The sequence below is a fragment of the Ornithorhynchus anatinus genome, chromosome 4, assembly GCF_004115215.2.
Source record: "Ornithorhynchus anatinus isolate Pmale09 chromosome 4, mOrnAna1.pri.v4, whole genome shotgun sequence".
NCBI lineage: Eukaryota > Metazoa > Chordata > Mammalia > Monotremata > Ornithorhynchidae > Ornithorhynchus > Ornithorhynchus anatinus.
This window is the reverse complement of record NC_041731.1, coordinates 20,863,689-20,889,497: the sequence shown is the minus strand read 5'-3', so window position 1 is coordinate 20,889,497 and position 25,809 is coordinate 20,863,689. Positions and strand designations below refer to the sequence as shown.

The 25,809-nt window shown below is 43.1% G+C and overlaps 1 protein-coding gene across 2 annotated transcripts in view; it reads right to left on the bottom strand.

Annotated features, from left to right (window-relative positions):
* Window positions 1-25,809, bottom strand: part of TBC1D31 (TBC1 domain family member 31) — a 57,868-nt gene that overhangs the window by 10,806 nt on the left and 21,253 nt on the right. For both annotated transcript variants that reach the window (XM_029063673.2, XM_029063674.2), the window contains exons 8-17: window positions 24,060-24,230; window positions 22,674-22,753; window positions 22,447-22,593; window positions 20,418-20,551; window positions 18,188-18,321; window positions 13,345-13,524; window positions 10,925-11,157; window positions 7,884-8,036; window positions 5,877-6,012; window positions 2,192-2,284 (exon numbers count right to left, since the gene is read on the bottom strand). In XM_029063673.2, coding sequence (XP_028919506.1) covers window positions 2,192-2,284; window positions 5,877-6,012; window positions 7,884-8,036; window positions 10,925-11,157; window positions 13,345-13,524; window positions 18,188-18,321; window positions 20,418-20,551; window positions 22,447-22,593; window positions 22,674-22,753; window positions 24,060-24,230 — 1,461 coding nt within the window. The remainder of the gene's footprint in view (window positions 1-2,191; window positions 2,285-5,876; window positions 6,013-7,883; window positions 8,037-10,924; window positions 11,158-13,344; window positions 13,525-18,187; window positions 18,322-20,417; window positions 20,552-22,446; window positions 22,594-22,673; window positions 22,754-24,059; window positions 24,231-25,809) is intronic.

Genomic DNA, 25,809 nt, shown 5'->3' with positions numbered 1-25,809 from the left:
TAAATCTAGGTCTTTCTGAGTCCCAGGCACATGGTCTATCCTCTAGACCACGCTGCCCCACCATATTCAGTATGTCAACTCTTCTTCGACAGTCCTTGCAGGATCTGCCCTTCCACCCCAACTAAATAGCAACCACTTTCCATGGAGAAGCATGCCATGTCCTGGTTTGAATACCGCATCACCCTCCTCACAGATCTCCTGGTTTTCAATCTCTCCCCACTCCAGTGCATACTCCATTCTGGCCCCAACCCTCAGCTTTCAACTTTGAACTTTCCACTGAAGCATTTCAGTTTCCATTTCATCAACTAACTGTCCCACTGAACAAAGGGGAGCTTCCCTCCTAAAAGTCAGAGATACTAATTCTTACCCTTGTATTTCCAGTTCGTCAACTAACTGCCCAAAACAAGGGGACACTCTTTTAGAAAATACATTTTTTATGGTATTTAAGTGCTCACTATATATCACACTGTTCTAATCACTGGGGTAGTTATGAGTTAATTAGATCAGACACCTAATTAGGAGGGGGAACTGGTATTTAATCTCCATTTTACAGTTGAGGAAACTGATGCACAGAGAAGTGACGTGACTTGCCCAAGGTCACACAGCAAGCTGAGGAATTGGCAGAGCCAAAATTAGAACCCAAATCCTCTGACTCCTAGGTCCGTGCTCTTTCTAATGAGCTACACTGCTTCTCTTTGGGGACTGAGGACAGTGTCTAATTTTCACGTATGTATTCTTTCTAGCTTGTATGCTCAATGCTTTATAAAACAGTAATAAATGACAGTACTACTGCTACTGCTACTGCTGATACAACCCCAAATACCTTCTCTCTAGTCCCCCCACTTTCTCTGAAATCCTTTTGGACCTGAAACTCCTCTCCTCTCAGACTCTCCCTCTCTCTGAGTGGGAGACGAATGTTTCTGTGAGTGGGAAGGTAGGTCTTATTGAAGGCACGTCTCCTCCAAGAGGCCTTCCCTGACTAAGCTCTCCTTTCCTCTTCACCCACTCCCTTCTATATTACCCTGACTTGCTCCCTTTATTCATTCCCCCACCCAGCCGTACAGCACTGTTGTCCACATCTGTCATTTAATGATTTATATTCACGTCTGTCTCCCCCTCTATACCATAAGCTCATTGTGGGCAGGGAATACGTCTGCTACATTACTATACTGTCCTCTCCCAAGCTCTCAGTACAGTGCTTTGCACACAGTAAGCATTCAATTAATATGACTGAATGACAGATGACTTAACAAATATGACTGATTTACTGATTGATTCAGGTATGTGTCTGGGGATGAGGGATAGAGAGTGAGTTTTCGGGTCAATTTGCATCTGTGAGAGGGGATGAATGTGAATCAATGTAGCCTAGTGGAAAAAGCCCGGGCCTGGGAGTCAGAAGAGCTGGGTTCTAATCCCCACTCTGCCATCTGTCTGCTTTGTGTGACCTTGGGAAAGTCATTTAACTTCTCTTTGCTTCAGTTGCCTCATCTGGAAAACAGGATTTAAACCCCCCTCCCTTCTACTAAAATTGAGAGCGCCACGTGGGACAGAGACTGAGTCTGACCTGATAAACTTCTATCTACCCCAATATTTAAAACAGTATTTATTCATTTATATTAATGTCTGTCTCCTCCTATGTCTTCCCCTCTAGACTGTGAGCTCACTGTGGGCCAGGGAATGTGTCTGTTTGTTGTTCTATTGGACTCTCTCAGTGCTTAGTAAAGTGCTGTGCACACAGTAAGAACACAGTAAATATGACTGAATGCGCAGTGCTTGACACATAGGGAGTGCTTAACAAATACGATAAAGATTAGTAGCAGTAATGTGCAATTGCAGTCTTCTAGACTGTAAGCCCGTTGTGGCCAGGGAATGTCTCTCGATTGCTGAATTGTACTTTCCAAGTGCTTAGTACAGTGCTCTGCCCACAGTAAGCACTCGATAAATACAATCAAGGGAATGAATGCTGAGTGAACGTGTGAATATAAGGGAGGGTGTATGTTAGTTGGTGAGTTGATAAGTACTAATTTATTGATTTTTGGATTCAACTAATGGTAGATAAATATTCATCTAGGATTCAGAAACGTAGAATAAAATGAAAGCAAGAAATGGAATCAAAGAAACCTGAATTAGCCCAGGACAAGCGCAAGTCCCAAAAACAGAATCCATAAGGATACCTGGGCACTACCTATACCTGCTCAAAATGTCGTCTTTGAGATTCCAGTTCCATCTGCCGGACTTCTATGTCCTTAGCTGTAGAAGCAGTTTCCCGATCTCTCATGGACATCTAGAATGGAAAAAACACTCAGAGGTTAAAATACCACACTGGAGAGGTAATTCTTCCAATTTCTTTTACTATCTCCCAGTCAACTTACTACCACACATTTCCATCACATCTTACATTTGCAACATCCATGTTTTGAACCGTATGGCCACTGGGTTGGTTAAGGAGCAGTGTGTCTTTATAATCTGACAGAAGATGCATCAAGTAGCTGGAAGCAAATACCTAGCTCATTAAACCAAAATTCTAAATGCTGAATTCAACTCTCCTGAGGTACCCAGGAAGCACAAGGACAGGGTGGCATGCCCGAAGACCAGAGAGGCAAGAGACCATTCCGGTTTTCCACCTGACAATCCATTTCTCTTCAAGCTAGGGGAGAAAACTGGCTTACTGTGGGTATCTTTGTGAACTCTATCAACGGATTTCATGGAATAATCATAATCACTGGGGTATATGTTAAGTGCTTATTGTATGCCAGGGACTATACTAAGTACTGGGGTGGACACAAGACAATCAGGTTGGAAGGAGTCCCTGTCCCACATGGGCTCATGATCTCAATCCCCATTTTACAGATGAGGGAACTGAGGCAGAGAAGTGAAGTGATTTGCTCACGGTCACTTAGCAGACAAGTGGCGGAGCCGGAATTAGACCCCAAGACCTTCATTATAATAATTATGGTATTTGATAAGCTCTATGTGCCAGGCACTGTCTGAATCGCTGGGGTAGATTCGAGGTATTCAGGTTGTCCCACGTGGGACCCACAGTCTTAATCCCCATTTTACAGATGAGGTAATTGAGGCACAAAGAAGTTAAGTGATTTGCCCAAGGTCACACAGCTGATATGTGGCGGAGCTAGTATTAGAACCCACATCCTCTGATTCAGATTGAGGCTAACTTCAGAAGACTGGGACAAATCGAACAATCAGATGAGCTCCTGAATACTACAATATATAATGGTTCATCTTTTCGATTAAATGTGATTTTTATTTAGTATCTATTTCTACTCAGCTTTCATCTTTTCAAAACAGAACCTAAGATTGGGAATGAACACTGATATTTACCATTACTAGTTTAATCTACTGTTGGGGCTCCATTTTCCACTGGTATCTCTTTACTTTTAACAAAGGTTTCTCATTTGAGAAGCGGCGCAGCCCTAGTGAAAAGGGCCTAGGGCTGGGAGTCAGAAGACCTGGGTTCTAGTCTCCTGAAGGACCCTTCTCGTTCCAGTTTTGCCTCCCAGCCTTTGCCTTGAATGCCTGGCCCCGAACCCTTCTGGTTCCAGTTTGGGCCCCCAGCCTTTGCCTTGCAACCCTGGCCCCGAACATTTCTCGTTAAAGTTTGGGGCCCCCAGCCTTTGCTTTCCAGTTTTATCCCCCACCTACCTGCTGTGTGACCTTGGGCAAGTCAAGGAATTTCTCTGTGCCTCAGCTTCTCATCTGTGAAATAGGTAGTAAAAATAACTGTTCTCCCTCTCACTTAGACTGTGAGCCCTGTGTGGAATATGGACTGTGTCTTATCTGATTACCTTATATCTCCCCCATGCCTCGGCACATAGTAAGCGCTTAACAAATACCACAGTTACTATTCATGGCGGCCTCATGCCACTTTGTAAATACTGAGTAACCAAGAAAGGATTGGGTCGGTGGAGTGAGCGGTGCTCTGGTATATAGGAGTGGGAGGGAGTTCCGGGCCGGAGGGAACTGGATACAGTGGTATGGTGGGTTTCCTCATCTATAAACTGAATTCATTGAGACTGAATATCTGTTCTCTTTAGACTGCAAGGCTTATGTAGGACAGCAACTGTATCTGATCTGAATGTACCCATTCCAGTGCTTGACACATAGAAAGGACTTAATAGACACCCTATCTATGACTATTATTTGATTAGTAGAAGAAAAAATTCTGACCTAATTCAAAGGGTCACTCTGAATAATATCATGTGTCAAATCTTATGATCATTTGGCGGAGATATGGTAACCCTTTTAGTCTAGTACGATAACGATGCAAGTGACAAATGAGAACATTTTCTAATTTCCCTGAGTCGTCTGAAAGAGTTTATGCATCGGTGAAAACGAGCCATTTACTCCCCTTTAACCAGACTGAGGGAAAAAAAAAACCTGAAGGGAAGAATTTAGGCCTTAAGTCAATTGCATTTATTGAGCGTTTACTGTGTGCAGAGCACTTTATGAAGTGCTTGGGAGTGTCCAACGTAACAGAGTTGGTAGACACGTTCCCAAACAGAAAAAGGGTGCATATTCAAAAGTTTTTATAGGTCATTTTATTATCTTCTAGTTATACCATTTGGCCAATTCTTCGAACTAAGGAGACATCACTAAGGGTGAGTGAAAAGACAAATTTATGACCCACAGGACTGAGCACATTTCTCCACTCACATACAAAGGTCATGTGACCTTTTTTTTAATCCTTGGAAGGCTATGACAAATATATCAGCGCCATCCTAGGAAATTCAGTTTGTGGCTTTTTAATCCGAACCAGGTAAAGAAATCAAATAATGATTTGAGGCCACCTGTCACAAATAGAAAATGGGTGAGAAATACTACCTGCAGGCAACGTCATGCTAAATTCACAATATGCTTAGGGGCAAACACCTTTCAGAGAAATGGGACTCTAGGAAGCTGCCCGGAAATCCAATCAAGATGAAATAGCAGTGTGGCCTAGTGGCTAGAGCACGGACCCAGGATTCAGAAGGACCTGAGTCCTGTTCCCAGCTCTGCCACTCGATTGTTTTGGGAACTTGGACAAGTCACTTCACTTCTCTATATGCCAGTTCCCTCAACTGGAAAATGGGGATGATGACTGTGAGCCCCATGTAGGACGTGGACTATGGCCAACCTGATTTCCTCATATCAATCCCAGCACTTAGTGCAGTGCCTGGCACATAGTTGATACCATTTAGCAGATACCATTTAAACAAAAAAAAGAGGGTGACGATAGTGCAAAAGTTTCTTAATATGGATCAAACTTTAAGCATCAGGAAGTACTAATTAAGCAGAACAACTGTGTAATTGGACATTTGCTCTCTGTGAGAAACAAACTTAGTTCTTCCATAATGCATGCTATGACTAGGATTTTTTTTAAGGATATTTGTTAAGCGCTTACTATGTGCCAGGCACAGTACTAAGCACTGGAGTAGATACAGGTTAATCAGGTTGTACACATTTCACGTCCCACATGGGGCTCACAGTCTTAATCACCATATTTCAGATGAAGGAACTGAGGCCCAGAGAAATGAAGTGACTTTTTTAGGGTATTTCTTAAGTGCTTCCTCTGTGCCAGGCATTGTTTCCAGCGTTGGGGTAGATAGAGTCTAATCAGGTTGGAGAGAGTCCATGTCCCACATGGGACTCAAAGTTGTCATCCCCACTTTTGAGATGAGGTCAATGAGGCCCAGAGAAGTGAAATGAGTTGTCCAAGGTCACACAGCCATCAAATGGTGAAGTAGAATTAGAACCCAGGTCCTTCTGACTCCTAGGCCAGGGCCCAACCCCCTAGGCCATGCTATTTCTCCCAAGATGTACCTGGTACGCCTCTGTGTAATCATTTCCCAGGAGAAAGCGATTAGACAAGAAAAGTATACCTTTCTTCCAATTTCATCATCCAGCCTTTTTAGTTCCATTTCACGCTGTCCCTGTTGATATTTCAAAAACCGCCTTCGAGCTGCGTCTAGAAGTTGCAGTTCTTTTATTTTCAGTTCTCTCTTCATTGCAGCTAGTCTTCAAATCCAAAACACAAGAGAAACGAACAGAATTTATTCGAGATACCAATAATCATTTCCTTTATTAATAAAAATAATAATAATAATAATAGTAATAATGGTATTTGTTAAGCGCTTACTATGTGACAGGCACTGTTCCAAGCACTGGAGTAGATACAAGGTAATCAGGTTGTCCTACATGGGGCTCACAGTCTTAATCCCCATTTTACAGATTGGGGCCTAGGGAATTTAAGTGACTTGCCCAAGGTCACACAGAAGACATGCGGTAGAGCTGGGATTAGAACCCACAACCTCTTTCCACTAAGCCATGTTGCTTCTCTTTACCCATCCCTCCCTCAGCCCCACATAGATAACCACAATTTATTTATTTATATTAACATCTGTCTTCCCCGCAAGACCATAAGGTCGTTATGGGCAGGGAACGTGCCTACCACTTTGTTGCACCGTACCCTCCCAAACACTTAGTACAGTGCTCTTTAAACATAGTAAGTGCTCAATAAATGCCACTGATCGATTGATTGAGCACTTATTTTGTGCACGGTGCTTGGGAAAGTACAATATAACAGAGATAATAATGTTGGTATTTGTTAAGCGCTTACTATGTGCAGAGCACTGTTCTAAGTGCTGGGGGAGATAGAGGGTCATCAGTTTGTTCCACGTGAGGCTCACAGTTAATCCCCATTTTACAGATGAGGTAACTGAGGCCCAGCGAAGTTAAGAGACTTGCCCACAATCACACAGCTGACAAGTGGCAGAGCAGGGATTCAAACTCATAACCTCTGACTCCAAAGCCTGGGCTCTTTCCACTGAGCCACGCTGCTTCTCATATGTTCCCTGCCCACAACATGTTTATAGTTATGGGGGGAGACAGACATTAATATAAAGAAATTACAGATATGCGCGTAAGTGCTATGTGGTAGGTGAATAAAGGGTGCCATTCCAAGTGCAAGGGGGACAGAGAAGGGAGTGGGAGAAGAGGAAGGGAGGACATAGTCAGGGAAGGCCATGTGAAGGAGATGTGCCTTCCATAGGGCTTTGAGAGTGGGGAGAGTCTATCGGTTATGAGAAGGGAGGGCGTTCCAGGCCAGAGGCAGGGTGTGGCTGAAAGGACGGTGAAGAGATAGATGAGTTCGAGCTACAATGAAAAGGTTGGCATTAGAGGAGTAAAGTGCGTGGGCTAGGGTGTAATAGGAGAGCATGAAGGTAAGGTAGGAGAGGGCAAGGTGACTGAGTGCTTTAAGGAGGTATAGGTTTATGTGGAAAAAGTTAAGTTTCACAATAGTAGTAGCCTGTTGTCATTACGATCCACTTTACCCACTTCCCTGGTGTTCTTGGAACACCACTAAACCACAGCTCTGTTTACAAGATATGAGGGACAGATGCACAATTACAAAATCAATCTGAATCCATAAAGTTGAAAAAAAAAGCCACATGTGGGCCTTTCACACTTAGAAGTTCTCCCACCTAGTGCAGGATTACAAACGTTTTAAACAAAGACTAATTTCTAACCTTAGTTTTTGGAAAGAATACCACAAAATGCCCTAATGACACTGGACCTGGATTATATCTGTCCTCTGTATAGTGTGTGAGGAAAATAAAGTCCACAAAGCTGGTTCTTCGCCCTTTCCAGGTATCTGACTTATCTTCATCTCCAAAGTTTGAATAATCTTTTCAATTTTACACAAGTAATCCTCTTCAGAGTAGTAGTTTTGAATGAGTGGAACCCTCATTTCAAAAGATAAATCCTCTGAGCTCCACAATGGACTGCTTGGACCGTGTCTGAGGTTATGACCTTGTTCCTACCCCAGTGCTTGGTACAGCACTTAAACGGATACCATGATTATTATTATTCTATACAGTGAACAGTACCTCTGTCTTTGTTCTACCAACTTCTCCTCTTCTTCCAAAAGGATTTCTCTCCTCCTTTTTTCGGCCTCACAGAGCAGTGCCTGTTTTCGATACCAGGCGTCATCTTCAACTTTCCGCTGCAGGGTTTCGGCTTCCAGTTCATGAACTAACTGCCTGATGGAAATGAGTGGACACGCATCATCAGGAATGAAATGGGGAAATTAAAAAAATCTTTCACCAGTTTTAATGATCGCTGATCCTCCTGATGGCTGCCTCTTGGCCTAGTGGATTGTGCCCGAGTTTGGGAGTCATTAGGAGTCTTATCCTGGCTCTGCCACCTGTCTGCTGGGTGACCGTGGGCAAGTCACTTCACTTCTCTGGCCCTCAGTTACCTCATTGGTAAAATGGGGTTTAAGACTGGGAGCTCCATGAGGGATGTGGACCATGTCCAAGTGGATTAGTTTGTATCTACTGCAGTGCTTAGTCAAGTGCCAGGCACAGAGTAAGAGCTTAACAAGCGCTTGAAAAGCAACCTGGCCTAGTGGATTGAGCCTGGGCCTGCAAGTCAGGTCTTGGGTCCTAATCCCGGCTCTGCCACCTGTTTGTTGGCTGACCTTGGGAGAGTCACTTCACTTCTCTGGGCCTCAGTTACCTCATCTGAAAAAAGGGGAATAAGCCCCAGGTGGGACAGGGACTGTGTCCAACTTGATGAGCTTGGACGAACCCCAGCACTTAGTATAGTGCCTGCTACATTTAGACTGTGAGCCCGTTATAGGGCAGGGACTGTCTCTATCTATTGCCAAACTGTACATTCCAAGTGCTTAGTACACTGCTCTGCACATAGTAAGTGCTCAATAAATACTACTGAATGAATAAATACTATTGAATGCTACATATTAAGCACTTAACAAATATCATGAAAAAACAAAAAAAGACACCTCCCCACCAAGCCCCATCAGGATAGGAAGGGATAGTGATCTCCCTGCCTCTGATCCTTCCTTATCTCAGCTACAGCCAAGAATTTTGGCTATACTTCCAAGGGTAGGGAAGCAGCCACCTCAAATAATAATGGCAATTAATATCTATTGTGGTATTTGTTAAGCGTATACTCTCTGCCAGGCACTGCACTAATTGCTAGGGTGGATACAAGGAAATAGGGTTGGACATAGTCCCTGTCCCACATGGGGCTTGCAGTCTAAATCCCCATTTTCCAGATGAGGGAACTGAGGGCACAGGAAAGCTAAATGATTTGCATGAGGTCACACAGCAGACAAGCGGCGGAGCCACCATTAGAACCCAGATCCTTCTAACTCCCGGGCTGTGCCCTATCCACTAGGCCACGCTGCTTCTTCTGTTGAAACACTTCTCATTATGACTAGTCAGGTGTGGTCCAAGGTAAAAGTGCAAAACCTCTCCACCCCGACCTCTCTGTTAGTCCATGGAGGTCCCTGGATTGTGCCCCCCACTTCAAAGGGAAGCAGAAGGGGAGGGAAGCGGCGCGAGGGAATGGCTTACAGTCCTCTAGACTGGAAGCTCAGTGTGGGCAGGGGACGGGTTTACTGACTCTGTTCTACTGTCCTCTCCCAGGCAGTCCACTCCCAGTCCAGTGGTTTGCACACAGTAAACATTCAATAAAAACTACTGATTGATTATTAATGTCTGTGTCCCCCACGAGACTGTAAGCTCGTTGTGGGTACGGGACAAGTCTACCAACTCTATTAGAATGGACTCTCTCAAGCACTTAGTCCAGTGCTCTGCATACAGTAAGCATTCAATCAAGACCACTGACTGATGGATAGGAAAAAAGGGAATATGTCTACCAACTCTCCCAAGCATTTTTACTCTCCCAAGCATTTAATCCAATGTTCTGCAAATAGTAGTTGCTCAATAAAGACCAATGATGGATGGATTGGAAAAGCCATTACTTTCCCTCAGAAATCTAAATGATATTGCCCGACGAAAGCTTATGACCCTTTGCCTAGACTGATACCCCAACGTGGGGCAGGGACTGTTTCTAAACTGATTGGTTTGCCTCTATCCCAATGCTTAGTACAGTGCTTGGCATATAGTAAGCAAATAACAAATACCATTAAAAAAAGTCACATCACTTCTCTGTGCCTTAGTTCTCTCATATGCAAAATGGGGATTCAGACTGTGAGTCCCAGGTGGGACAGGAGATGTTTCCAACCCGAATAGTTTTTCTACCTCCACACTCAATACACATTTGGCACATATTAAGCACTTAAATACCGTAATTATTATTATTACTCTTCGCTACTCGGCTCAAGTGGGGCTCTTCTACAGTAATACATCACCAAAATACTAAATCTAAAACTTCGATTTTTCCATGTCTCTCTAGACACTAAGCTTCTGATGGGCAGGGAACATGTCTACTATCTCTGTTGCACTCGATTAAGTGCTAAATACAGTGCTCTGTACCCAGAAACTTTCGATCATATTTATTGAATGCTCACTATGTGCAGAGCCCTTACTAAGCGCTTGGGAGAGTCCAAAAGAAGACATGTTCCCTGCCCATAATGAGCTTATAGACTAGAGAGTGACCTGAGTGCTAAATTTTCCAAGATTTCCAACAAGCTTCTACCCCAAGACCCTACAAACTGCTGCTCAGACGGGGTCTAGACACCAGCCCTGACTCAACTGATCAATCAACCAATGGTATTTACTGAGCACTTACTATATGCAGAACACTGTACTGACTACTTGGGAGAGCCCAATACAACAGAATTAACTGATCTGTTCCCTGCCCAGGACAAGTTTACAGTCTAGAGGGGGAGACAGACATTAATACGAATAAATGTTATTTATAATATATAATTTAAAAACATTTACATAGCTTCTGTGGGGAGAGAATAAAGTGTCCAAAGGTCACAGATTGAGGTGCAGAGATGAATCAGAAGGGACAGCGAGCCAGGGAAAAGAGGGGTCAATTGGGGAATATCATCACTTGTCTGACTGGTGACCTTGCCTCATGTTCTATTCTCTGTTCAGATTTCCAACTGTCTGACTGTCATGTTTCCCCCCTGATTTCATGAACCCAGTACCTCTCTCTCAAGTATTCCATTTCATCATTTCTTATTCTCTCTCGCTCCTGGGTCTGGTAATCCACGATGAACTTGGGATATTTATTAAATATGGGGTATTGTCCTTTGGTCAACGGGACAAAGTCATCTAGCATTCGACGTGGGTGTATGTCAGCAGGGGTGACATCCATGAGACGGTAGGCTTCTCTTATTAAAGCATTTATATCCAGGTTGTTACGATGATGGAAGAAATACTATAAGGAAAGGCTTTGGTTAAAACAGTCCTGGTTCATCTTAGAATTCACTTTAAACTATGCTATTAAAAATATCTCAAAGATAAAATAAGGCAAAACATAAAATTCATTTAAAATTATGCTACTAAAAAAAATCTCGAAGATAAAATAAGACGAAATTTAGAATTCATTAATATTATGCTATTAAAAAAACTCCAAGATAAAATAAGGCAAAACTTCAATGGAATTTTTCTCTAACGCTGGGAAGCAAGCAATGTGGCCAAATAGAAAGAGCCCGGGCCTGAGAGTCAGAGGACCCAGGTTCTCACCCCAGCTCTGTCTCAGGCCTGCTGCATGACCTTGGGCAAGTCACTTCACTGCTCTGTGCCTCAGTTCCCTCGTCTGTAAAATGGGGATTCAATAACTGTTCTTCCTCCTGCAACAGAATTAACTGATCTGTTCCCTGCCCAGGATGAGCTTACAGCCTAGGGGGTAGATAGACATTAATATGAATACATAAGTCATTTATAAAATATAATTTATGTACATATATTTAAATTATATAGGTTCTGTGGGGTTAGGGAGAATATCAAGTGTTCAAAGGTCACAGATTGAGGTGTAGAGATGAATCAGAAGGGACAGTGAGCCAGGGAAAAGAGGGCTTAATTAGGGAATACCATCACTTGTCTGACTGTTGACCTTTCCTTGTGTTCTATTCACTGTTCAGATTTCCAACTGTCTGACTGTCATGTTTCCCCCCTGATTTCATGAACCCAGTACCTCTCTAAGTATTCCATTTCATCATTTCTTATACTCTCTCGAGAATAAGACTCTCGAGACAGGGACTGTGTGGGACAGGAACTGTGTCTAACCTGATTATCTTGTATCTTCCCCAGAAGATACACTTCTTCGCACACAGTAAAGGCTTAACAAATGCCACGATTATTATAATTATTATTATGATTGATAGAACTCAATTAAAATTAAGCTACTGAAAACACAGAAATAAAATAAGGCCAACCTTCAATAGGAATTTTTCTAATAGAATTCATTAGAAATTTGTTCCTTTAAAGTCCAAGAATATCTTTTTTTATAGTATTTGTGATAAGTGAGGTACAGTTACCTCAGATGTGAGATGAGGGACCTGAGGAACGGAGAATTTAAGTGATTTGCCCAACATCACAGAGGAGACAAGTAAGAGGCTTTATTACATGTTTTCATAGAGCAAAATGATTACATATGAATTGCCATGCTCAAGAAAAAACAACGATTGTTTACCGTCAAAGTAAAGAATTTCCTTACTATAGAAATCTAAATCATTTCAGAAAGGCTGAAGAAGAAACAGTCTTTCTTACTCTTAATTTTTTCAGCACAGAAATGAATCTGACACTGGGGAAAGAAAAATCGATTTTTTTTAAAAGCTCTTAAGTTGTTTTTCATAGACTTTACTTTTTAAAAATGTATTTTCTACTAGCTCGCCATCTCTTGGTAACACCTTTTTGGGGTCACACCTATGAATGATAATAATAATATAATAATAGGGGTATTTGTTAAGCATTTACTATTTGCCTGGCACTGTACTAAGAGCTGCAGTAGATTCAAGATAATCGGATTGGACACAGTCCCTGACCCAAATGGGGCACACAGCCTTCAACTCTACTTTCCAGATGAGGGAAGTGAGGCCCAGAGAAGTGAAGTGACTTGCCCACGGTCCCACAGCGGTTGAGTGGCGGCACTGAAATTAAAACCCAGGTCCTTCTGACTTCAGGCCTGATTGTATCACTACATCACTCTTTGGTTAGAGCAAGGCAAATAAAAATTGTGCTTAACTTGATTAAAAAAACCCTCTAAAACCCAAATTAAAAGATCTTCCGGTAGCTAGTCTAACAATAAGCCCCATCAACCTCAAGTTTTTTTGAGCCGTTCGATTCTTTGGCAGGCACACTTTCTAGGTTTTCAGCCCTTGTGTAAGTTATCTTTATGCACGGGTAACAGATGGCAGAAAAGGAGAAACACTCTATGGTACATCTGTCAAAGACAACATGATTCACAGTTAAGACCACACACAGCATAAACAAATAACTAATTGGAATGGTTGCATTTTTTTTCTTTTTAGTTAACTCTAAACACGAACCCTCTCACTGCTATTTTCAAAAACTATCATCATGATGTTCAGGTGTGAAGCAGTTGGAGTCAGAGAAAGCTTACCTCAAAGTCATCTTTTTGAGTACAGTTAAGTAAAGGAGCTCGGAAGCATGTGTTGTAGGCCACGACGGTCATTAGAAGAAAGGACGGATGATTGGAAAACACATTATCAAATACTTTCAGCCATTCCTCTCTTGTTAGAACCTCCGAGAACACAGTTTCGAGAAGAGGCCAGGCATATAACTAGAAACCATGAGAGAAGAGTGAATCAATCTATCAGTGGGATTTATTGAGCTCTTTTTATGTGCAGAACACTGTATTAAGTGCTTGGGAGAGGACACTGCAACAGAATTAACAGATATGTTCCTTGCCCATAACGAACTTACGGTCGAGAGAATGGCCTGTGTTTTTTTCGAAAAAGATCATCGATAAATTTCTCTAATTTGGGTTTTAAACTGTGGAAAACATTCACATTCCCTCTCATATTCTCTCTCTCTCTCTCTCTTTTGTTAAGCATTTAATATGTGCCTGGCACTGTACTAAATATTGAGGTAGATTCAAGATCATCAGGTCCCACATGGAGCTCACAGTTTACAACTTATTAAGGTACCATCTTCATTTATTCATTCATTCAACTGCATTTATTGAGTGCTTATTGGGTGGAGAGTACTGTATCGTTTGGGAGAGTTCAATACAACAATAAACAGACATTCCCTGCCCACAACAAGCTTATACTCTAGAGGGGGAGAGAGACATTAATAGAAATAAATTAATTACAGATATGCACATAAGCTCTGTGGGGCTGGGAGTGGGGATGAATAAAGGGAGCAAGTCGAGGCAATGCAGAAGAGAATGGGAGATGAGGAAAGGGGGGCTTAAGTCAGGGAAAACCTTTTAGAGGACATGTGCCTTCAATAAACTTCTGAACGGGAAAGCAAATAATTGTCTTCCAGATTTGAGGAGGGAAGGCATTCCAGGCCAGAGGTAGGACGTGGGCCAGGGGTTGGCAGCGAGACAGGCAAGATGGAGGCACAGTGAGAAAGTTAGCACTAGAGGAGCAAAGTTTGTGAGCTGGGTTGTAGCTACAACAGCAGCAAGGTGATGTAGGAGGGGGCAAGGTGATGGAGTGCTTTAAAGCCAATGGTGAGGAGTTTCTTTTGATGTAGAGGTGGATGGGCAACTACTGGAGTTCCTTGAGGAGTGGGGAAACATGGTCTGAATGTTTTTTAGAAAAAGGATCAGGGCAGCAAAATGAAGTATGGGCTCGAGTAGGGAGAGAGAGGAGGCTGGGAGGTCAGCAAAGAGACTGAAACATTAATCAAAGCAACATAAGTGATTGCATTAATGTGGTAGCCATTTGGATAGAGGGGGAAGGGTGGATTTTAGCGATGTTGTGAAGATTGAACTCACAGAATTTAGTGATGGATTGAATAAGTGGGTTGAACGAGAGAGAGGAGTTGAGAATAACTCTTAGGTTACACACTTGAGAGACAGAAAGGATAGTGGAGCTATCTTCAGTGATGGGAAAGTGAGGGGGAGGACAGGGTTTGGGAGGGAAGTTAAGGAGTTCTAGTTTGGACATGTTAATCTTAAAGTGACAGGAGGACATCGAGGTAGAGATGTCTTGAAGGAAGGAGGAAATGTGAGCCTGCAGAGGAGGAGAGAGATCAGGGCTGGAGAAGTAGATTTTGGAATCATCAGCAGAGAGGTGGTAGTTGAAGCCATGGGAACAAATGAGTTCTCCAAGGGAGTGAGTGTAGATGGAGAACAGAAGGCGACTCAGAACTTGAGGGACCCCCACAATTAGGGGATGGGAAGCAAAGGAGGAGCCCACAAAGGAGACTGAGTGCCCAGAAAGAGGAGAGGAGAATGAGGAGAGGAGAATGAGGAGAGGACAGTGTCAGTGAAGCCCAGGTTGAATAACGTTTCCAGGAGAAGGGGATGGTGGACAATGTTGAAGGCAGCTGAGAGGTTGATGAGAATTAGGATGGAGTAGAGGTTGTTGGATTTGGCAAGGAGGTCACTGGTGACCTTTGAGAGGGCAGTCTCTGTGGAGTGAAGGGGATGGAAGCCAGATTGGAGGGGGTCCTGGAGAGAAAATTGAGACAGCAGGTGTAAACAACAGGTGTAAACAACTCGCTCAAGGAGTTTGGAGAGGAATGGTAGGAGGGAGGTGGGGTGATAGAGTTAGAGAACCATGGGGGTCAAGGGAGAGATTTTTTTTTAAGGTAGGGGAGACATGGACATGCTGGAAAGCAGTGGGGAAGAAGCCTTTGGAAAGTGAATGGTTGAAGATGACTAAGAGAAAGGAGAAGGGAGGAGGCAAGAGTTTTGAAAATGTGGGAAGGAATGGGGTCCAATTAGCAGGTGGAGGGGGTGGTTTTTGAGAGGAGGCAGGAGATTTCTTCTAGAGATACTGCTGGGAAGGATGGGAGTGTTGAAGAAGGGGCTGCAAGTGCGAGGGCCTGAGGCGATTTTAGGGAGCTCATGCCTAATGGCATCAATTTTCTTAATAAAGTTGATGGCCAAGTCACTGAGGGCAAGGGAAGAAGAAGACGGGTGGACAGGGAACCTGAGGAGGGAGCTAAATGTCTGGAACAACCGGCAAGGGCGATGGGCATGGGTGTCATCTCCTCCAAGAGGCCTTCCCCAATTAAGTCCTTTTTTCCCCAGTACCCATTTCCTTCTATGTCATCTATGCACTTAGATATGTTACCTTTGGGCATTCCCCACTCCTAACCCCACAGCAAATATGTACATATCTTTTAATTACACATTTTTAATTATTTATTTATATTAATGTCTCTCCCCCTCTAGACTGTAAGCTTGTTATGAGCAGGGAATGTATCTATTAATTCTGTTGCATTGCATTCTCCCAGTAACAATAATAATTATGGTATTTGTTAAGCACTTACTGTGTGCCAAGCACTGTTCTAAGCCCTGGGGTAGAAAAAGGGTAATCAGGTTGTCCCACCTGGGACTCCCAAGTGCATAGTACAGCATTCCACACATAATAAATGCTCAATTGACTGATTGATCCTCTGTGGTTATTTGTTAAGTGCTTAGTATTGCCAGGCACTGTACTAAGTTGCTGGGGTTCATACAAGGTAATCAGGTTAGATGCAGTTCCTGTCCCACATGGGACTCACAGTCTTACTCCCCATTTTATAGATGAGGAAACTCCATCCCAGAGAAGTGAAGAGGCTTGTCCAGGGCCACAGAGCAGACAAGCGGCAGAACTAGGTTTAGAACCCACATTCCTCTGACTCCCAAGCAAAGATCTTTACTTCTCTGGGCCAGTTACATCATTTGTAAAATGGGGATCAAGACTGTGAGCCCCATGTGGGACAGGGACTGTGTCTAACCTAACTGGCTTATAACTGCCCTAGTGCTTAGTTCAGTGCCTGGCACATATGAAGCACTTAACAAATACCATGAAAAAGAAAAAAGACTAGACTGTGAGCCCCATGTGGGATGTGGCCTGTGTCCAACCTGATTATTTTGTACCTACCCCAACACTTAGTACAATGTCTGGCACGTGCTAAGAGCTTACAAACAGCATTAAGGGGAAAAAAAAGAGACAGAGAAAGCAGTCCAGAGGGGAAAGACTCTAAGCAGGGAAGGAGGGTGGCAGCTCCAAGAGGAGGGAAGAAGAAGGAGAGGCTTCTCAAAAGGCAGGAAAAGGGGCTCCTTCAAGCAGTGGAAGAGGCTATGGAAAGGGGAATGATGGATGGGAAAGAGGAAGAGGGTTCTGGGAAGGCGGGAGAGAAGGCTCCTTAGAGTGGTGGAAGAGGTTGTGGAAAGGGGAGTGACAGACAGGTAGGAGGAAAGAGATGCCTCTGGGTAGGCAGGAGAAGGGGCTCCTTAAAGTTGTGGAAGAAGCTGTGAAAAGGGGAGTAATGAACAGGGAAATGAGTAGGCCCCCACCTACCCAGGGCCATATGCGGTCGTCGTCAGTTTTTTTTAAAAAAGGATATTTGTTAAGGGTTTACTATGTTCTAAGCGCTTGTACTAAGTGCCGGGGTGGACACAAGCTCATCTGGTTGGACACAGTCCACGTCCCACAGGGGCTCACAGTCCTCATCCTCATTTTACAGATGAGGTACATGAGGCCCAAAGAAGTGAAGTCATTGCCCAAGGTCACCCAGCAGACAAGTGACAGAGCCAGGATTAGAAGCCAGGTCCTTTGACACCCAGGCCTGTGCTCTATCCATTAGGCTGCACTGTTTTCTCCCTTGCATTTTCTCACCCCTGTATCTCCCCTACTGTGTATTACTGTAAGCCTTTTCACCTCCATATTTCCTCTGCATTCCTCTACTAGTGATGCCTGAGTGCATATTGGTGCTTGGATAGGTGTAATAATAATAATGATAATAAGTTAAGCACTATGTAGGAAGCACTGTACTAAGTTTTTTACGATATTTGTATAGTGCTTACTATGTGTCAGGCACTGTACTAAGCACTGGGGGAGATAGAAGCTAACCAGGTTGTACACAGTCCCTGTCCCAGATGGGGCTCAAAGTCTTCATCACCATTCTACAAATGAGGGAAATGAGGCCCAGAAGTGAAGTGAGTTGCCCAAGGTCACACAGCAGACAAGTGGCAGAACTGGGAATAGAACCCAAATCTTCTGACACCCAGGCCCTTGCTCTATCCACTAGGGATGACGCTGCCTCCAGGTGAATTGTGTTTTTACTATTATCTATCACACATTTATCTAAAGGCTATTAACTCATTATTTTTAGGCCTTCTTCTTAGGTGGGTCTTGGATGTTTCAGCAGAAAAAAAATCTAGTTTCTAGAACTAGGGTCACAGAAAACATACTCCTTGCCAAACTCAACCTTCGCTCATGTCCCATCTAAAGCTAGTGAGAGTTTAATTCTTGCAAGCACAGCTGCCATTTTACCTGGGAAGTGACATCATATTTCATGAAGTGTTGCAGTAGCTCCTTGTCATGATGTGCCAAAACATTTTCCAGCATACTAAGGATGTTGATAGGAGGATTGGGAAAATATTCAAACCAATGCTGACACCAGTTAACTACAAAAGGGAACAACAACAAAAAAGACAAGTAGTTCTATGCTACTTCATCATTTCTGACATTTAGAAAGTCATCCTCTCCGAATTAACTAATAGGACTCCTTCACTGATAGTGTTTCATTTATATTATAAAGCTTTAAAACAATGTCTATCTTTCCCTCTATAATATAAGCTCATGGGCAGGGAATGTGTCTGTTATGTGCTTTCCCAAGCACTTAGTACAATGCTCTGCACACAGTAAGCCCTCAATAAATATGAGTGACTGACTGACTTGAATTAAAGTCTGCTTTGAATGGGGGCCAATGATAGTTAATAATGTTGGTATTTGTTAAGTGCTTACTATATGCAGAGCACTGTTCTAAGTGCTGGGGTAGACACAGGGGAATCAGCTTGTCCCACGTGGGGCTCACAGTCTTAATCCCCATTTTACAGATGAGGTATCTGAGGCACAGAGAAGTTAAGTGACTTGCCCACAGTCAAACAGCTGACAAGTGGCAGAGCCGGGACTCAAACCCATTACCTCTGACTCCAAAACCCGTGCTCTTTCCACTGAGCCATGCTGCTTCTCTAGTTATCAATCAATCAATCCATGATATTTATTGCACACTTACTGTGTGCAGAGCACTGTACTATGTGCTTGGGAGAGGACAATCAAACAGAATTGACAGACACATTCCCTGCCCACAAGGAGCTTACAGTTATGGGCCCCATTAGACAGAAAGCTCCATGTGGACAGTAAATTTTATTTTGTGCGTCTGTTGTGCTTTCCCAGGAGCTTAGTAGAGTACATCGCACCCAGTGAGTAATCAATAATTACAATACAAATTGGGAAGCAGCGTGGTCTGGTGGGAGTCCTAACTACCAGGCCTGGGCTCTACTTCCAGCTCTACCACTTGTGTGCTGTGTGACCTTGGCCCAGTCACTTTACTTCTCTGGGCCTCAGTTTCAGTCTTCTGTATAATGGGGATTCAATACCTATTCTCCCTTCTACTTAAGACTGTGAGCCTTAGGTGGAACCTGATTAGCTTGTATAGACCCCAGTGGTTAGTACAGTGTTTGGTCCATAGTAAGCGCTTAACAAATACCACAATTTTTATTATTCCTACTACTAATAATTATACCATTACCATTATGTTAATACACCAATCTATTACCAGGAAAAACGTTCAAAACTGTGGACTTTATTTTACAATATTCATTCAATCGTATTTATTCATTCAATCAATCATATTTATTGAGCGCTTACTCTGTGCAGGGCACTGTACTAAATGCTTGGAAAGTACAATGCAGCACTAAAAAGGCCAATCTCTGCCCACACCAGGCTTACAGTCTGGAAATATATACTGTTTCAACATCTCCCCCACTAGACTGTAAGCTCCTTGTGGGCACAGAACAAAATTCTGTTGTATTGGACACTCTCGAACACGTAGTAGTGTTCTGCCCACAGAAAGAGCTCAATAAATACCATGGATTGATTGATTCTGATCTTTCTTTAACACAGAATCTTTCATCAGAGATTGTGGTAGTGAATAGGGTCTCATTTTGAAAAAAAGCCTAGGCCAGGGAGTCAGAAGACCTGGGTTCTAATCCCAGTTTGGCCACTTACCTGCTATGTGACCTTAGAAAGGTCACTTAACTTATCTTTGCCTAAATTTCCTCATAAGAATGGGGATTCCATACCTATTCTCTCTTGTCCTCTAGACCCTGAACACTAAGAGGGACAGGAATTGTATCTAACCTGATTAACTTAAATCTGCCCCCACACTTAGTACAGTGCCTGGCACACAGTAAGTGCTTAACAAACAGGCTCAGTAAACACCATTGATTGACTGCAGAGTGATACTGTAATTCATCAAATTTGAACATCAACTGGCCTGGTTTTTAACAAACATCAGAATAAAAAATAAAGCTAAGCCAACAACATTACAAGTGAGTCAATATAATCCCAAGGATTTGGAATTCCACAATCAAAATGGTAAAGGGTGCTATTTCTCTACTTAGATCTGCATCTCTTTGTGCTTGGAGGAGTAAAAGTCACCAATATCCACAGACAATCCTCCTGCTTATTTATAAATTTAAAATAAACTGCTGCTTACCTATGAGAGTCGCGACAACTTCAAAACAGACCAGATGATTGTTTTGGAATAGTTTTACAAATGGAAATGCTAACAGGGGAAGATACGGCGTGTCCCCGAAGATAGAAGACCAGTGGGCTAATGCGGAAAGGGTCCTAGAAATGCAAATGGACAAACAGAATTACAACAGAATGGACAGGCAAAAGTTGCAGCTGCTTTCTCCATATCCCCTTCTGGGGGCTTGTTCTCAGGGGTGACGGTTTGCTCTTTTGGGTTTTTTATGGTATTTTTTTAAGCATTTTACTATGCACCAAGCACTGTTATAAGCGCTTAATTAGTTAATTAGGTCAGACTATGTATTATGAAACGTATTGTGAAGTCATTATACAATACACAGTCTATGTCCCTCCTGGGGCTCACGGTCTAAGGGGGAGGGTTCACAGTCTTTATCCCCATTTCACAGTTGAGGTAACTGAGGCACGGAGAAGTGAAGTGACTTTTTTATAGAATTTGTTAAGCACTTACTATGTGCCAGGCACTGTACTAAGCATTGGGGTAGATACAAGATCATCAGGTTGGACACAGTCCCTATAGTACTACCAGTCTCCATCCTCCTTTTCCTAGGGTTTGGGGTCTCCAGTGCCTGCACCCGTAATGTCTCTGTGTTGGGGTATGTGGGTCAAGCACCGCTTAGGACTGCTAGAAAACAACTGGGAAGGCAGTGTGGTCCAATGGATGGTCCACGCAGTCAGAAGGACCTGGGTTCTAATCCCCCTCCGACACTTGTCTGGTGGGTGACCTTGGGCAAGTAAGCTGCTTCATTTCACTGTGCCTCAGTGACCTCATCTGTAAAATGGGGATTACGACTGTGGGCCCCATGAGGGACATAGACTGTGATTTGTATAATGACTTCACAATATGTTTCATAATGTATAATAATCATATTGTATGGTCATTTTGAATTTCAAACTGGGCTACTATTCAGGAAATATGTAATAGAAGTCTACCCTATGCCCTCTGAAGACATGTACTCTAGATAAAACTGGACAGCAAAGTTTATGATTCCACAGATATAAAGCTTTTAATAGCTCTTGAATTTGCAGTGCGGCCTAGTGGAAAGAGCACAGGCCTAGGAGTCAGAGGATTTGGGTTTAGTATAGTGTCTGGTACATATTAAGTGCTTGACAAATACCATTATTATAAATAATAACAATAACAATACTAGTGACAATTGCTTTGGCTTTCCAGTTTTCCTTAGGACTAGCCCATTCTGTGATACTAGATCAAAAACAGCCAATAGCTCTTCTAGCCTATACCTTTTCATTCATTCATTCATTCATTAGTATTTATTGAGCACTTACTATATGTGCAGAGCACTGTACTAGCAATTGGAATGTACAAATCAGTAACAGATAGAGCCCTGCCCTTTGATGGGCTTACAGTCTAATCAGGGGAGACAGACAAGAACAATGGCAATAAACAGAATCAAGGGGAAGAACATCTCATTAAAACAATAGCAAATAAATAGAATCAAGATGATGTACATCTCATTAACAAATAAATAGAAGATATGAAGATATATACAGTTGAGAGGACGAGTACAGTGCTGAGGGGATGGGATGGGAGGGGGGAGGAGCAGAGGGAAAGGAGAAACTCACTGTGGGCAGGGATTGTGCCTGTTTATTGTTATATTGTAGTCTCCTAAGTGCCTAGTATAGTACTCTGCACACAATAAGTGCTCAATAAATACAATCGAATGAAAGAATGAATCTACTTTGTCTCCTGCCAGGTCATGGACACACAAACACACACACACACACACACACACACACACACACACACACACTCTCTCTCCCATTTCCTGTTATCTCTAACTATTCCCCAGTAGAAAATCATATTTATTGAGTGTTACTGGGGGTAGAGCACTGTATTAAGCACTTGGGAGAGTACACTATAATGATAAACAGACACTCCCTGCCCACAATGAGCTTACAGTCTAGTGGAGATGAACATTAATATAAATAAATCAATTCTTATAAATGGTACATACCTTTGTAAGACTCTCAGCAGTTTCCTACTTTTGATGGGATATTTTTCCGGAAGATTCAAAAATGCTGAGTGCGACCCCTTATCTATTAGGCTACTGAATGCTGAGTGATTTTCAGGAAGCTGTAGTAGAGCACGCCAAATAAACATCCTACAAGTGAAAATGAATTCTCACTGAGACAGTCCCTTTTGTTAAAGCAAGTCAGCCTAAAGGAATGTTTTGACTCTTACCTGTATTTGGTAGGATATTCTCCATATCCTTTCAGGAGGGACTGCAGGCGCTTTTTGCTTAATCCATCTGGAAGTTCGTTCTACAAATAGGAAGAGCATAATTTTTATATCTTCCGGGTTCCGTTTATGTTAGTGACCCTGGTTTTGATTTTTCCATGGTACATTACAAAATTTGAAAGGATTTCCTAGAGCGGTTCTGATCTGAGGTGAGGAATTCTATCAGTTTATCCAGAATAACACCTGGTTCTCCTGGAACGTGGGGGTGGTATTCTTGAAAAATCTCCTTCAGGAAAACTCAACAGCGTCGAACTCGCTATATCCGAAGTCGAACCTTTGTGTGCAAACCTGTTTCCTCTGACACTGCAACAGACTGTCTCTAAATGTACCTGACTTCCCTAACTACGTTCTAGGCAAAATACGAACTGACATAATGGCAGAACTGAACACATTGGGGTATTTGGCAGCGTTGATATAATAGGGAAATAATAGGTTCTGGGGAATGCGCCTCAATCTCAGCATTACAACATTTAGAATTATAACTCCAGGAATCTAGGCTTTTCAATTCTATACAAACGTGAACTGGCTTTGAAATACACCCAGTTCTTTTCTAACCCAGAGATTTGGGGGGTAAAGGGGGGGCATACTACTCCTACTATGATACCCTGGGATTAGTGTTCCATGCATGTACACAAATATTTCTTTTGACACCATGTCACACTGTATCCACCCAGACGCTCACTACTGAAAGCACATTATCTATGTCTGCTTTGTGTTTTATCCAAAAGACACAGAAAAGACATGCATTCTGGGAGAACCGACCACATAGTCAAAGGAGAACTAAATTTTAAGCTCTCCAGAATCAATCAAGAAAAGGTATTTATTGAGTGCTTTTTTTATGGTATTCGTTAAGTGCTTACCATGTGCCAGGCACTGTTCTAAGCACTGGGGTAGATACAAGCAAATCAGGTTGACACAGTCCCTGTCCCACATGAAGCTCACAATCTTAATCCCTCCTTTACAGATGAGGGAACTGAGGCCCAAAGAAGTGGAATGACTTGCCCAAGGTCACCCAGCAGACAAGCGGCGGATCTGGAATTAGAACGCAGATCCTTCTGACTTCCAGGCCTGTGATCTATCTGTTAGGCCACGACGCTTCTCATTAGTTGCAGAGCAGTGTACTGAGCTCTTGGGAGAGTACAATCTAATAGAAGTAGCAGATATGTTCCCCACCCAAGGGAGCTTACAGTCTAGAGGCTATCCCTTGATTCTACAATTTCTTCCCCACAATTTCCAGTGGTCAACAGAGAAATCATTCAGTGACATCTCCAAATTATGACATTATGACAATGAGAGACTTTATGACATTGAATTACAATATAAACTAACCTCTTTATTTTCCAACGATGCTTTCATGTCACATTTTAATACTCTGTTTTCAGCTTTACTTTCTTTGGATTTCCACGGTCTCCGTACTCTCCCAGAAGACACTTTCATCCTCAGTTGATCTGGCTTATTCAGAGATAAATCTTCAACCACTTTGACCAGAGAGGGAGGTGGCTACAACAAAAAAATAAAAACACAAGTAAACCAGCTGAAGAGGGTTGGTTCTGGGTCCCCTTCTCTTTTCCATCTACACCTCCCCTTGGAGAACTCATTCTCTCACATGGCTTCAACTGCCACCTTTATGCAGATGATTCTCAAATCTACATCTTCAGCCCTGATCTCTCTCCTTCTCTACAGTCTCATGTCTCCTCCCATCCTTAGGACATCTCTATTTGGATGTCCCGTCAACACTTCCAATTAAGCATGTCCATAAGTGAACCCATCTTCCCACCTAAACCCTGTCCTCCCCTAGACTTTCCCATCATTCTAGACAACACAACCATCCTTCCTGACTCACAATCCCATAACCTTGGCATTTTCCTCAACTCATCTCTCTTCAACTTGCATATTCAGTCTGTGGTCAAATCCTGGGAGTTCCACCTTCACAGCAGCTCTAGGAGCCACCCCTTCCTCTCTATCCAACCTGCCACCCTGCTGATTCAAGCATTTATTTCCCGCCCTGACTATAAATCGACCTTCCCCTCCTCCTACTCATCATCAATGGTATTCATTGAGCGCTGTGTGCAGAGCACCTTACTAGGCACTTGGGAAAGTACAATACAACAGAGTCGGTAGACTTGACCCCTGCCTTTGACAAGCTTACATTTTGGGGCGAGGGGGGCAGACACTAATATAAATAATTTATAATATATCAGTTAACAATAAGTAAGTGCTGTGGGGGTTGAGGGTAGGGCAAATATCTAGTGCCCAAAGGTCACAGATCCAAAAGCATAAACAATGCAGAAGGGAGAAGGAGTCGGATAATTAGGGGTTAACGGGGGAAGATCTTGGAGGAGATGGGTCCTTAACATGGCTTGGAAGGTGGGAAGAGTGGTGCTCTGGCAATATATGAGGCAGAGGGAATTCTAGGCTTGGAGGAGGATGCGGGAAAGGGGTCTGCAGTGAGACAGGTGAGATCAGAGCACAGTGAGAAAGCTGGCGTTGGAGGAGCAAAGTCTGCGGGTTGGGCTGGAATAAGACATCAGTGAGGTAAGGTGGGCGGGGGGGGCAAAGTGACTGGGGGCACAAAAGCCAATGGTAAGGAGTTTCAGTTTGATGCAGAGTGGGATGGGCAACCACTGCTGGTTCTTGATTGGGGAGACATGGACCGAACTTTTTGTAGAAAAATGATATGGGCAGCAGAGTGAAGTATGGACTGGAGTGGGGAGAGACAGGAGACAGGGAGGTCAGTGCGGAGCCAGAAGGAGTAGTCAAGATGGGATAGGATATGAACTTGGATCAGTGAGGTAGTGGTTAGGATGGAGAGGAAAGGGTAGATTTTAGCAGTACTGTGAAGGTTGAACCGACAGGATTTGGTGATGGACTGAATATCTGGTTTGAAAGAGAGAGATGAGTCAAGGACAACACCAAGGGTACAGTTTTGTGAGACAGAGAGGATAGTGGTACTTTTCACAGTGATGGAAAAGATGCAGAGAGGATAGGGTTTGGGTGAGAAGGTGAAGAGTTCTGTTTTGGACATGTTAAGTTTGTGGTAATGGAAGGATACCCGAGTAGAGATGTCCTGAAGGCATGA